The 14,812-nt window shown below is 40.2% G+C and overlaps 1 protein-coding gene across 1 annotated transcript in view; it reads left to right on the top strand.

Moving 5' to 3' along the window:
* Positions 1-14,812, top strand: part of LOC118948156 (uncharacterized) — a 166,423-nt gene that overhangs the window by 25,056 nt on the left and 126,555 nt on the right. Inside the window, exons 5-6 of the mRNA XM_090209465.1 lie at positions 751-948; positions 1,991-2,239. Of these exons, the coding sequence (XP_090065591.1) occupies positions 751-948; positions 1,991-2,239 (447 nt within the window). The remainder of the gene's footprint in view (positions 1-750; positions 949-1,990; positions 2,240-14,812) is intronic.

The following is a 14,812-nucleotide window of genomic DNA, read 5'->3' on the forward strand; positions in this document are numbered from 1 at the left end:
CTCAGGTTAATTTGAATAAAGAATCAATTTATTTGAGATTTCCGAGCTGCATGTTATCGGTTTGGTGTAAAATTCACAAAATGGCGGCGCCGACTCGGACTGGGTCAACGGACTAAAGAGCAGACAATGTTACGGTTGCGCAACTGTTTTGAAGCTGAATGTAATGATTGTTGGTTTTCTACATGTGTACTAATATTCAGACACATGCAGTTGTTTCTATCTTTCTCTATACATTTGAGTATGGTGTGAACGGAAATACTGCTGGTTTTTGATTGAAACAACGAAGACGCGCGGTTCTTCAGGAAAATAATACATAGTTCTACCTGAAACAAACTAACCTTGTACTTCATGGTTTTTTAGTCATTTTATGTGAATTTAGGACATCTATATATTAAGTGATCTTACGTTGTGTGTCCTTTGTGTCTAATATTAATGCATCAATGTTTTCTTGTCAATCCTTACCTACCTGATCTATTGAAATGAGATCAGTTCTTGACTTGGACAAGAGTTCACCTCCAAATTTCTACTGTTTGAGCACATGTTCCTCTTATAGAATATTAGCTTAACAGTGTTGTGGAGCTCCTGCACCTAAATATAAACAGTACTGGCACCTATTTCAGTCCAAGTCAAGTACTGAATTAGATAATTGAACAAGAAGAAATATAATATATTTTTAGACAATAAAGAAGGTGCCAGAACTGGCAAGACAATAATGTTTGTCTGTTTCTCTTCTACTACTTGCTGACTCAGGTATGAGGCTAGTAACATCAACAGTGAGGACAAACCTACAGTCACTGGGTCCTGATTGTGACAGTGGAGCACAGTTTGCACAGCAGGGTCCAGAGATGGCATCAGTGAAGCTGGAGGACTGCAGTCAAACACTGGAGCTGAATGTCAACATTAAGGATGAAGAAGAGGAGGAGAAGATTGGGACATCTGTTTCTCATGGTAAGAGCAGGTTCTAAGTTTGTTTCATTCCAACTTCCCACTGTGCAGGAAAAGTTGCAGTAGAACTGTTTCAATGAGATGGTAGAAGTGCCCATTATTTATATTCTAACTATGGAATTAGAATAATCATTCTAATCCCATGATTCCAAAAGTTCACCTTGGTGTTTTGATCTAAATTGCAACATTTGGTTAATAATAAGCCCTAGTATTTTTTCCCATATCGTGGCAGTGTGTAAATGATCTCAAATGAGTGCAGGAAATTGTTTTAGGTTTAAGTTGAATTGAACGGTATAAAACAATTAGAATTGATAAAGACCCATTGAATTCATTTAGAATATAAGTGTTGCCACCCTAGGGTCACGCACTACTCATAGAGCAAATGTAGAACTTTTATTAATCAAAAACATTAAATACCGTGAAAAATGGTATGATATTTTGGCCACATCGCCCAGCCCTGTGAGAGCAAAAACCAGGCCATGAGATCGAAGGAATTGTCCGTAGAGGTCCATGGAAGGAAAAATTCACAAGCTGGTAAAATGGCAGCTCCCACTCGGTCTGCGTCAACAGACTTCAATGCAGGCAGTGAGGATGCAGCAGAGACCATTTTAAGGTCACTACTGTTTTGGAGATAAATGTAATGATTATCAGTTTCTACATGTCTAGAATATTGACACATTCAGTTTGTCTATGTATTTCTATATGGAAATACAATTGTTTTTTGATTGGAATAATACCGTGAAGAAGGTTAAGGAAAATAGTACATAGTTCTGCCAAAAACAAACTGTAACCTTGTACTAAATGGTTTTTGAGTCTTGTATGTATTTATCTACTACAGGTTAAGTTTTAGCTCAAATGTATTGTGGAGCTTCTGCACCTAAATATAAACAGTACCAGCACACAAAATGAGTATCGGCAACTATTTCAGTCCAAGTCAAGCACTGAATTAGATAATTGACCAAGAAAAAATAGAATATATTTAATAGTGAATAAAGAAAGTGCCAGGACTTTGAATACACAACTTTTGTGTCCGTTTCTCCTCTAGTACTTGCCGACTCTGGTATGAGGCCAGTAACCTCAACAGTGAGGACAAACGCAGGCCTCCTCTCTCCTTCCACACTGAGTCCAAACCTACAGTCACTGGGTACTGATAGTGACAGTGGAGCCCAGTTTTCTCTGCAGGATCCAGAGATGACATCAGTGAAGCTGGAAGACAGCAGTCAAACACTGGAGCTGAATGTCAACATGAAAGATGAAGAAGAGGAGCAGAAGATTGGGACATCTGTTTCTCATGGTAAGAGCAGGTTTTAAGTTTGTTTCATTCCAACTTCCCACTGTGTATGAAAAGTTGCAGTAGAACTGTTTCATGATGAACTGTTTCAATGAGAAGGTAGATGTTATTTCATGGTACTGAGACTTGCGTGGTTTGACACCAGTATTGCCAGCATTTGTTTTATTCACTGGTCTATCTGGAGTGATCAGAGAGTAGACTAAAGAAGTGAAGTAGACAAACTGCCAGTGTTTTAAAGTTCTATGAAATGAGTCTGTGTCGTTACTAACCCTTGTGATAGTGAGTGGGGGATGATATTGCTTCCACTTAACAGTATTTATACATAGTTTCAGGCTTGTTTTTTGAAAAACAAACGAGTAATGGTTGTTTATCCATTGGGAGCACTAAGAGAAAATTAGTCTCTTTGCCCGCGTGAACGAGGGCGCGCTCTTCGTAATTTTCCTTTCCTATTGAACATACTAGACGCCGTATGAAGTATTATCGTTTATTTAGATATTAGAGTAACTGAGAATGAATTAGTCTAGTTACCTCCCTTCCTGGTAAAGTCCTAATGGCAGGGGATTTTAATTGCTCCTGATCTAGATCGCTCCTCTGGTTTAGACACTTCCCACTAACAGAGTAGAAAGAAATGACAGCTTTTCATTAAGGACTTTAATCTATGTGAACCTTGGAGGATTCAGAACCCGAGGAAAAGGGAATATTCCCGTTACTCGTCAACATTTTAAATAATTTTCTCATACAGACTACTTTTTAGTTTCTTGCTCATTGCTTCCCAATGTAGCAGGAAGTGGATATGATAGTATTGTTCTGAGTGACCTTTCACCTGTCATTATTCTAAAGGGATAGAAAACTGGTAAAAGGATCCTCCTAGATGGCGTTTGCATCCCAGATGGTTACAGGACCCAGACGTCTTACATTATGTTGTAGTGCATATAGATGTTTATTTTACATTGAACACTGACCAAACGTCAGCGACTACCAGATGGAAGGATTTCAAAGCACATACTAGTTATGTGAAATATCACAACAAGATACATATCTAGCAAGATATGTGAAATATTACAGTATTTGTTTGAAAAGTAGGAAAGAATAGCTCCACCTATAACAGTAACGCTAGTTAGTGAAGCCTGAGACCAACGTTACAGTATGGACAGTCCAAAATAGTTGTAGATGATCCACAACACAGGGTTTTTTGCTAGTAGCTACCAAGTAACAAAGTGGCCCTCCCACATAGCGTTAACATATAGTATACCATGATACGGTTACAAACCAATAAAAGTATCAAAGATCAGAAATGAACAGCCTCCATGAGGAAAAGATGCCATTGAATATGTGCCACGTTACCCAAAGTTCCTTTGCATGCGAGTGTCAATCATATTAGCCCAAGGATATGATTTGAAAGGCCTCCATCATTCTTAAATGGAAGAAGTTTGGAACCACCAAGACTTTTTAGGAAGCTGGACTCCCGGCCAAACTGAGACATCAGTGGAGAAGGGCCTTGGTCAGGGAGGTGACCAAGAAGTCGATGCTCACTCTGACAAAGCTCCAGAGCTCCTCTGTGGCGAAGGGAGAACCTTCCAGAAGGACAACTATCTCTGCAGCACTCCGCTAATCATGTCTTTAGGGTAGACTGCCCAGATGGAAGCCACTCTTCAGTAAAAGGCTCATGACAACCTGCTTGGAGTTTGCCAAAAGACATCAAAAGGACTCCGATCATGAGAAACAAGATTCTCTGGTCTGATAAAACCAAGATTGAACTCTTTGGCCTTAATGTCAAGCATCACGCCTGGAGGAAACCTGGCACCATCCCTACAGTGAAGCATGGTGGTGGCAGCAGCATGCTGTGGGGATGTTTTTCAGCGGCAGGGACTGGGAGACTAGTTGGAAAGTACAACAAAGTACAGATAGATCCTTTATGAAAACCTGCTCCAGAACACTCAGGACCTCACAATGGGGATGACGGTTCACCTTCCAACTACCCTAAACACAAAGCTAAGACAACACAGGAGTGTCTTCGGGACAAGTCTCTGAATGTCCTTGAGTGGCCCTGCCAGAGCCCAGACTTGAACCCAATCAAATATCTCTGGAGAGATACGAAAATAGCTGTGCGGCGACACGTCTACAGAGAGGAATGCGAGAACCTCCCCAAAACAGGTATGCCAAGCTTGAAGCGTCATACCCAAGAAGACTCAAGGCTGTAATCACTGCCAACGGTGCTTCATCAAAGTATGGAGTAAAGTAAAGGTTCTGAATATTTATATAAATGTGATATTTCCGTTTGGGGGGTGGAAATGGTTCCAATCATTTTTTAGTGATTTTTAGAAACAATAAAAATAAGGGCTGCGTTTCGTGTCGGCTTACGCTGGCGTGACGTTTTGATAACCATGGAAATGTATCTCGGACAGGTGATTTACCAATATATTAGTCTCTATTTCCTCTCAGATTATAAAACGCTAATAAGCATCATTGTAGACATTAGGGGTCGACCGGTTAATCGGAATGGCCGAATAATTAGGGCTAATTTCAAGTTTTCATAACAATCGGAAATCTGTATTTTTGGGCGCCGATTTGCCGATTTTATTTTTTATTTTTTATTTTTTTTACACCTTTTTTATTTAATCTTTATTGAACTAGGCAAGTCAGTTAAGAACACATTCTTATTTTCAATGACGGCATAGGAACGGTGGGTTAACTGCCTCGTTCAGGGGCAGAAAGACAGATTTTCACCTTGTCAGCTTGGGGATCCAAATTTGCAACCTTACAGTTAACTAGTCCAACGCAATAACGACCTACCTCTCTCTCGTTGCACTCCACAAGGAGACTGACTGCCTGTTACGCAAATGCAGTAAGGTAAGTTGCTAGCTAGCATTAAACTTATCTTATAAAAACAATCAATCATAATCACTAGTTAACTGCACATGGTTGATGATATTACTAGATATTATCTAGCGTGTCCTGTGTTGCATATAATCTGACTGAGCATACAAGTATTAAGTATCTGACTGAGTGGTGGTAGGCAGAAGCAGGCGCGTAAACATTAATTCAAACAGCACTTTCGTGCGTTTTGCCAGTAGCTCTTCATTGTGCGTCAAGCATTGCGCTGTTTATGACTTCAAACCTATCAACTCCCGAGATGAGGCTGGTGTAACCGAAGTGAAATGACTGGCTAGTTAGCGCGCGCTAATAGTGTTTCAAACTTCACTCACTCTGAGCCTTGGGGTGGTTGTTTCCCTTGCTCTGCATAATAACAAAAGAACATGTCATTCCATGCTAGGTAACAAACCCATTAAGATATTATCACGTTTGGTAAAGGTTTGTTGTTTTTGTGTCAAACCAAGTGAACGTGATAAACTATTTTAAAAGTCACACAGATAGAAACTTTGGGTTTGTCTGAATGGATGTACATAATTTCTTCATGGTAATTTTAATAAATTAATTAATTTGAGATTTTTGAGTTCATTTGGCATGTTATTGGTTTGTGTGAAATCCGTGGGCTGGTAACAGGGCGTGCCCACTGTCTGCGTCAACGGACTGCAGTGCGGATGCAGAGAGACAATTTCACGATCGCACTACAGTTTTGAAGCTGAACGTAATGATTATCATGTGTAGTAATATTCAGACACAGTTGTTTCCATATTTATCTGTAAATGTTTCTATGGTGTGAATGGGAAATACAATTGGTTTTTGATGTGGTTATACAGTGAAGACCAGGTTATTCAGGAAAATAGTACATAGTGCTGCCTGAAACATACTGCAACCTTGTACTAAATGGTTTTTGTCATTTGTGAATTTAGGACATCTACTTTTGATTAAGTTCACTTACGTTTGTGTAGCCTAATTTAAAGTGTGTCCTTTCTAATGTGAATTAATTAATATTTTGTTGTCAATGCTTAGCTACCAGATCTATTGAAATGAGATCAGTGCTTGACTTGGACAGGAGCTCACCTCACATTTCTAGTGTTTGAGCTCATGTTCCTCTTATAGAATATTAGCTCAACGGTGTTGTGAAGCTATTGAACCTAAATATAAACAGTACCGGTATCTATTTCAGCCCAAGTCAAGCACTGAATTAGATAATTGAACAAGAAGAAATATAATATATTTGTAGAGAAGAAAGTCTTGACAGTTCTGTCGATTTCTAACTTTTTGTCTGTCTCTCATTGTTACTACAGGACGACTAGAATTAAGTCTGGGAACATCCGTGAAGTTGGAAGACTGCAGTCAAACACTGGAGCTGAATGTCAACATTAAAGATGAAGAAGAGGAGGAGAAGATTGGGGAACCTGTTTCTCGTGGTAAGAGCAGGTTCTCTCTGACTAAGTTTGTGTTTCATTCCAACTTCCCACTGTGCATGAAAAGGTGCAGTAGAACTGTTTCATGATGAACTGTTTCAATGAGAAGGTAGATGTTATTTAATGCTACTCAGACTTGCATGGCTTGACACCAGTATTGTCAGCATTTGTTTTATTAGTAGACTAAAGAAGTGAAGTAGACAAACTGCCAGTGTTTTAAAGTTCTATGAAATGAGTCTGTAGTTACTAACCCTTGTGATAGTGAGTGGAGGATGACACGCCCCTTTTTAGCTTTCAACTCTTACCCACTTTTATAATTGTTTCATTCCCCTTTTGTATTGTACAGCCTACTGATATGAATACATACTTCACCCCTTTGGGCCTGTTTCCTCTCTATGTTTCTTCCAAGGTTCCTGCTCTTTCTGGAGTTTTTCCTGGCCACTGTGCTTCTATATCTGCATTGCTTGCTCTTTGGGAATTATAGGCCGGGCTTCTATAAAGCACTTTGTGACAGCTGATGATGTAAAAAGGGCTTCATAATATAAATTTGATTGACATGTATATCACTCCAACTGACTGGTTCTTCTGATGTTGTTCACACAGGAGACCATGTTGAGACATTCTCTATATCCAGAGAGCAACAGCAGGAAGATCACAGAGCTAAGAGGTCTCACCCCTGCCCACATTGTGAGGAGATCTTCCCATTACTATCAAAGCTAAAAATACACATAAGGATACACACAGGAGAGAATCTGTATTCCTTCACTGACTCTGGGAAAAGATGCACAACATCAGGGGCTCTGACAGTTCCTCAGAGAGCACACACAGGAGAGAAGCATTTCTCCTGCTCTGACTGCGGGAAGAGTTTCTCTCAATTGGCTTTCTTAAAAAGACATGAACGGGTACATACAGGAGAGAAGCCTTACTCCTGCTCTGACTGTGGGGTGAGTTTCTCTCGACTCGATGCCTTACAAACACACCAACGTATACATACAGGAGAGAAGCCTTACTCCTGCTCTGACTGTGGAAAGATGTTCTCTCAACTGGGCCACTTGAAAAGACATAAACATACACATACAGGAGTGAAGCCTTATTCCTGCTCTGACTGCGGGAAGACTTTCTCTCAAATGGCTTTCTTAAAAATACATGAACGTATACATACAGGAGTGAAGCCTTATTCCTGCTCTGACTGCGGGAAGACTTTCTCTCAAATGGCTTTCTTAAAAATACATGAACGTATACATACAGGAGTGAAGCCTTACTCCTGCTTTGACTGTGGAAATATTTTCTCTCAACTGGCCCACTTGAAAAGACATAAACATACACATACAGGAGTGAAGCCGTACTCCTGCTCTGGCTGTGTAAAATGCTTCATAACATCAACTGAACTAAAAGTTCATCAGAGAACACACACAGGAGAGAAGCCTTACTCCTGCTCTGACTGCGGGAAGAGTTTCTCTCGAATAGGTCTCTTAAAAACACATGAACGTATACATACAGGAGTGAAGCCTTACTCCTGCTTTGACTGTGGAAATATTTTCTCTCAACTGGCCCACTTGAAAAGACATAAACATACACATACAGGAGTGAAGCCGTACTCCTGCTCTGGCTGTGTAAAATGCTTCATAACATCAACTGAACTAAAAGTTCATCAGAGAACACACACAGGAGAGAAGCCTTACTCCTGCTCTGACTGCGGGAAGAGTTTCTCTCGAATAGGTCTCTTAAAAACACATGAACGTTTACATACAGGAGTGAAGCCTTACTCCTGCTTTGACTGTGGAAATATTTTCTCTCAACTGGCCCACTTGAAAAGACATAAACATACACATACAGGAGTGAAGCCGTACTCCTGCTCTGGCTGTGTAAAATGCTTCATAACATCAACTGAACTAAAAGTTCATCAGAGAACACACACAGGAGAGAAGCCTTACTCCTGCTCTGACTGCGGGAAGAGTTTCTCTCGAATAGGTCTCTTAAAAACACATGAACGTTTACATAGAGGAGAGAAGCCTTACCACTGACCTGACTGTAGAAAATGTTTTAAAATAACAACTGAGCTGAAAGGTCAAGAGGGAACCTTACTTTTGCTCTTGATGTGGCAAGAGTAACTCAAGTGATAGTCACCAAGTAAAATACTACTTGAGGAAAAGTATTTGGTTGTAAATATACTTAATTATCAAAAGTAAAAGTATGCATAATTTCCAATTCCTTAAATTACCCCTACGGGATGGGTGTCCCTAAACTGGGACGGTTGTAGCTAAGGTGTGCTAGTCTGACTAGATTGACGTTGTATACAACAGCCATCTTTCCGGGACATAGACATATCTTATATGTGCAGAAAGCTTAAATTATTGTTTATCTATCTGCAGTGTCCAATTAACAGTAGCTAATACAGTGAAAAAAGACCATGCTATTGTTTGAAGAGTGCACAACAACAAACTTATCGCGCAAATGATTTGATACATTCACCTCTGAAGGTAAATAAGGTATTTTCATTCAGTCATATTGCTCTGATTTGTCATCCTGAGGGTCCCACAGATAAAATGTAGCGTAGTTTCGTCTAATAAAATCCATTTTTATGTTCAAATGTAGGAACTGGTTCTACTGGTTTTGGACACCAATTTGGCGTTTTTTTAAAAAATATATTTATTTAACTAGGCAAGTCAGTTAAGAACCCATTCTTATTTTCAATGACGGCCTAGGAATGGTGGGTTAACTGCCTCATTCAGGGGCAGAATGACAGATTTTCACCTTGTCAGCAAGGGAGATTCAATCTTGCAACCTTACAGTTAACTAGTCCAATGCTCTAACCACCTGCCTCTCATTGCACTCCACGAGGAGGCTGCCTGTTATGCAAACGAAGTAAGCCAAGGTAAGTTGCTAGCTAGCATTACACTTCTCTTATAAAAAACAATCATAATCAATCAACTACACATGGTTGATATTACTAGTTTATCTAGCTTGTCCTGCGTTGCATATAATCGATGCGGTGCGTATCGTTGCTCCAATGTGTACCTAACCATGAACATCAATGCCTTTCTTAAAATCAATACACAGAAGTATATATTTTTAAACTTGCATATTTAGCTAAAAGAAATCCAGGTTAGCAGGCAATATTAACCAGGTGAAATTGTGTCACTTCTCTCGCGTTCATTGCACGCAGAGTCAGTGTATATGCAACAGTTTGGGCCGCCTAATTTGCCAGAATTTTACGTAATTATGACAAAACATAATGTAACAGGAATATTTAGACTAATGGATCTCACCCCTTAGATAAAATACGGAAAGGTTCCGTATTTCACTGAAAGAATAAACCTCTTGTTTTCGAGATGATAGTTTCCGGATTCGACCATATTAATGACCTAAGGCTCGTATTTCTGTGTGTTATTATGTTAGAACTAAGTCTATGATTTGATAGAGCAGTCTGACTGCGCGGTGGAAGGCAGCAGCAGGCTCGTAAGCATTCATTCAAACAGCACTTTCGTGTGTTTTGCCAGCAGCTCTTCGTTGTGCATCAAGCATTGCGCTGTTTATGACTTCAAGCCTATCAACTCCCGAGATGAGGCTGGTGTGACCGAAGTGAAATGGCTAGCTAGTTAGCGGGGTGCGCGCTAATAGCATTTCAAACGTCACTCGCTATGAGACTTGGAGTGGTTGTTCCCCTTGCTCTGCATGGCAAACGCTGCTTTGAGGGTGGCTGTTGTCGTTGTGTTCCTGGTTCGAGCCCAGGGAGGAGCGAGGAGAGGGACGGAAGCTATGCTGTTACACTGGCAATACTAAAGTGCCTAGAGGAACATCCAATAGTCAAAGGTTAATGAAATACAAATGGTATAGAGAGAAATAGTCCTATAATTCCTATAATAACTACAAGAACATTACAGAGAATTCAACTTACTGTGGGAGGAGATGGAAGGAGCTATTCAGAGTAGAGATCCACTCCCAGCCAACTTGACACGATTGTAGGAAGCATTGGAGTCAACATGGGCCACCATCCCTGTTGAACGTTTTCAACACCTTGGACAGTCCATGCCTGACAAATTGAGGCTGTTCTGAGGACCAAGGGGGGTGCAACTCAATATTAGGAAGGTGTTCCTGATGTTTTGTACTCTGTGTATATCAGAAAAGATGGTGTGATGATCAGTTTTTAGCATTAGTTTGGGTAGATTATTTTACATTACTAAACAACTTTGTTTAATGATAAACAGGCTATGAATCGACTACTTGTGTTTATTAAATTGTATTTTAATACTAGATTCATTATTTTAGTCATTGATGATGAATGTATTTGAATAACTGTGTTGAAGTTAATTGTTCTGTTGGCAGGTAGCCAGCGGTTAAGAGTGTTGGGCCAGTTACTGAAAGGTCGCTGGTTTGAATCCCGAGCCGACTAGGTGAAAAATATGTAATTGTGCCCTTGAGCAAGGCAATTGACCCTCATTTGTCCTGTAAGTTGCTCTGGATAAGAACATCTGCTAAATGACAAAGCGATGAAAAATGTTTGTACATGAAGTTATGCAGCTGCTTTTCTTTTGTTTATAATTAAATGAAATAAACTTTTTGAAGTGAAAAACTGTATATACAATACACAACATTACCACTTTGTATACCCTGGCCCGACGGACAGGCCTATTGTAGGCTAGACTATGTAACTGCTATTGTTAGTAGCCTACAGTTTCCATGCAATATAGCATACAGTGGGGCAAAAAAGTAGTTAGTCAGCCACCAATTGTGCAAGTTCTCCCACTTAAAAAGATGAGAGAGGCCTGTAATTTTCAGCATAGGTACACTTCAACTATGACAGACAAAATGAGAAAAAAAAATCCAGAAAATCACATTTGTAGGATTATTTATTTATTTATTTGCAAATGATGGTGGAAAATAAGTATTTGGTCACCGACAAACAAGCAAGATTTCTGGCTCTCACAGACCTGTAACTCCTTCTTTAAGCGTCTCCTCTGTCCTCCACTCGTTACCTGTATTAATGGCACCTGTTTGAACTTATCAGAATAAAAGACACCTGTCCACAACCTCAAACAGTCACACTCCAAACTCCACTATGGCCAAGACCAAAGAGCTGTCAAAGGACACCAGAAACAAAATTGTAGACTTTCACCAGGCTGGGAAGACTGAATCTGCAATAGGTAAGCAGCTTGGTTTGAAGAAATCAACTGTGTGAGCAATTATTAGGAAATGGAAGTACCTGCCAGTACATGTCCAGGCCCGCCTGAAGTTTGCTAGAGAGCATTTGGATGATCCAGAAGAAGATTGGGAGGATGTCATGTGGTCAGATGAAACCAAAATATAACTTTTTGGTAAAAACTCAACTCGTCGTGTTTGGAGGACAAAGAATGCTGAGTTGCATCCAAAGAACACCATACCTACTGTGAAGCATGGGGGTGGAAACATCATGCTTTGGGGCTGTTTTTCTGCAAAGGGACCAGGACGACTGATCCGTGTAAAGGAAAGAATGAATGGGGCCATGTATCGTGAGATTTTGAGTGAAAACCTCCTTCCATCAGCAAGGGCATTGAAGATGAAACGTGGCTGGGTCTTTCAGCATGACAATGATCCCAAACACACCGCCCAGGCAACGAAGGAGTGGCTTCGTAAGAAGCATTTCAAGGTCCTGGAGTGGCCCAGCCAGTCTCCAGATCTCAACCCCATAGAAAATCTTTGGAGGGAGTTGAAAGTCCGTGTTGCCCAGCAACAGCCCCAAAACATCACTGCTCTAGAGGACATCTGCATGGAGGAATGGGCCAAAATACCAGCAACAGTGTGTGAAAACCTTGTGAAGAGTTACAGAAAACGTTTGACCTCTGTCATTGCCAATAAAGGGTATATAACAAAGTATTGAGATAAACTTTTGTTATTGACCAAATAGTTATTTTCCACCATAATTTGTAAATAAATAAATTAAAAATCCTACAATGTGATTTTCTGGATTTTTTTTCTTCTCATTTTGTCTGTCATAGTTGAAGTGTACCTATGATGAAAATTACAGGCCTCTCTCATCTTTTTAAGTGGGAGAACTTGCACAATTGGTGACTGACTATACTTTTTTTGCCCCACTGTAGACTGTTCTCTCTGCTACCGCATGGCAAGCAGTACCGGAGCGCCAAGTCTAGGTCCAAGAGGCTTCTAAACAGCTTCTACCGCCAAGCCATAAGACTCCTGAACAGCTAATCAAATGGCTACCCAGAATATTAGCATTGCCCCCCCCCCCTTTCATGCTGCTGCTCCTCTCTGTTATTATCTATACATAGTCACTTTAACACCTCCACCTACATATACATATTACCTCAATTACCTTGACTAACTGGTGCCCCCGCACATTGACTCTGTACCCCCTGCATATGCCCTCGCTATTGTTATTTTACTGCTACTCTTTAATCATTTGTTACTTTAAAAAAATAATAAATAATCTTAACTGCATTGTTGGTTAAGGGCTTGTAAGTATTTCACTGTAAGGTCTACCTACATCTGTTGTATTCGGCACATGTGACATAAAATTGGATTTGATCACCCATATTCATCGTACTTCTCCAATTTCAAACCAGTGTGTCTTCTTTGTAACGAGACTGTCGCTGTTTGCAAAGAGTTCAATCTGAGATGTCATTATGAATCTCAGCATGGTACATTCAGAAGTTGATGTTCCACCCCAGATATGAAGCTGAAGTCTGATTCAGAGAGGAAGGTGGGCCTAAGGAGTGAACACCCTGTGTGCTTTACAGTGGCGATTTTAGCATGTACATATTTTGTTATTTAACCTTAATTTAACTAGGCGGTTCTTATCGACTTACACAAATCCACAAGGAGTCAGTAGAAACCACATTTGTTTAAGCAAGTCAGCCATATCAGCTATGTTTTTTAAAAAGGCAGTAAATGAGGGTGAATTAGCTGCCAGACGAGGCTCCTGTGGCTGATAGCCAGGTGCAGCGGTGGTAAGGATTCACTCCAAGGTGCTGAAAGCAAAGCTCTAGCATTATGTTGGACTAACTAAAATTCTGTTACAAATGGTTTATTTGAGCTGTTCTTGCCATAATATGGACTTGGTATTTTACCAAATCTTCTGTATACCACCCAGTGACGTAGCTTCAGCCGGTGTGGTTGCACCAGGGCCCGTGTCGTATATGAACCCGGTGACGGGCCCAGATCTAAGGAGCCACAGGCCCCCTATGTAATTTAAATTCCGCCCTACAATGGCCAATTATTAATTGTTAACGGAAGTCCATCACACCCATTATTTAATGAGAATAACTTTAATTTAGGTTATATGATAAATGATCCCACTAATGGTTTCACCAACAAAATGTGAAACAGTGTTTAATGGGAAACAGTGTTTAAACCCTTTACAATGAAGATCTGGGAAATTATTTGGATTTTTAGGAATTATCTTGGAAAGTCCGGGTCCTGAAAAAGGGATGTTTCTTTTTTTTGCTGAATTTAGATGAACTAATCATCCTTCTGGAAATCAGACTTTTAAACTCTAGACTAGGACAAGTCTGAGACCATTTTAAACCGTGTCTGAGATAAGCCATTTCAGTTATTACAGTTTAAAAGTGAAATTTATTCAAGGATTAGGCTCAATCTGTGTCCGCGGAACTGCACCATAGAGTTTACTAGATGAATGAAGTGACGATCCATTCAGACCAGCCTTACTGATTGAACTTTCATAACTACATTAGTGCAGTCGGAAGTTCTTCATGGATGTGTAATGTCAGAATTCAACACAGCAATAGACTAGGTCATAATTTATGGAGGTTTAATTTATGAATATAATTTATAGCTAGAACCTGGTTTTACCATGGGAAACAGATTTCCCAATATTCTCCTCTTCGGCTTCAATGTTGACATTCAGCTCCAGTTTTTGACTGCATTCTTCCAGCTTCACTGTTGCCATCTCTGGATCCTGCAGTGCAAACTGGGCTCCACTGTCACAATCAGGACCCAGTGACTGTAGGTCTGTACTCAGTGTGGAAGGAGAGAGGCAGACTGGGTTTGTACTCAATGGTAATCTGGAACCTCTGGATAGGATGCTAGTCCAAAAATAAGTCTGAGCTCAACCTCCTGGTCCTCCTCTGTGCAGGCCACACCCCTCTCATTGTAATATTACGTATGAACACATTTTGAACAATGGCTTCCTAAAATGCTGTGGTGCTTACGAACACAATAGGAAAGGTGATAGATGTGGGCCATGTCGTGGAAATTTCCTCTATTTACCAAATCATGAGAGCAAACCACAAACAAGTCAGAGTTAGTTATCAAAGTCCATCTTTAATTA

Source organism: Oncorhynchus mykiss, chromosome 18 (assembly GCF_057628025.1).
Source record: "Oncorhynchus mykiss isolate SJ-2025 chromosome 18, ASM5762802v1, whole genome shotgun sequence".
NCBI lineage: Eukaryota > Metazoa > Chordata > Actinopteri > Salmoniformes > Salmonidae > Oncorhynchus > Oncorhynchus mykiss.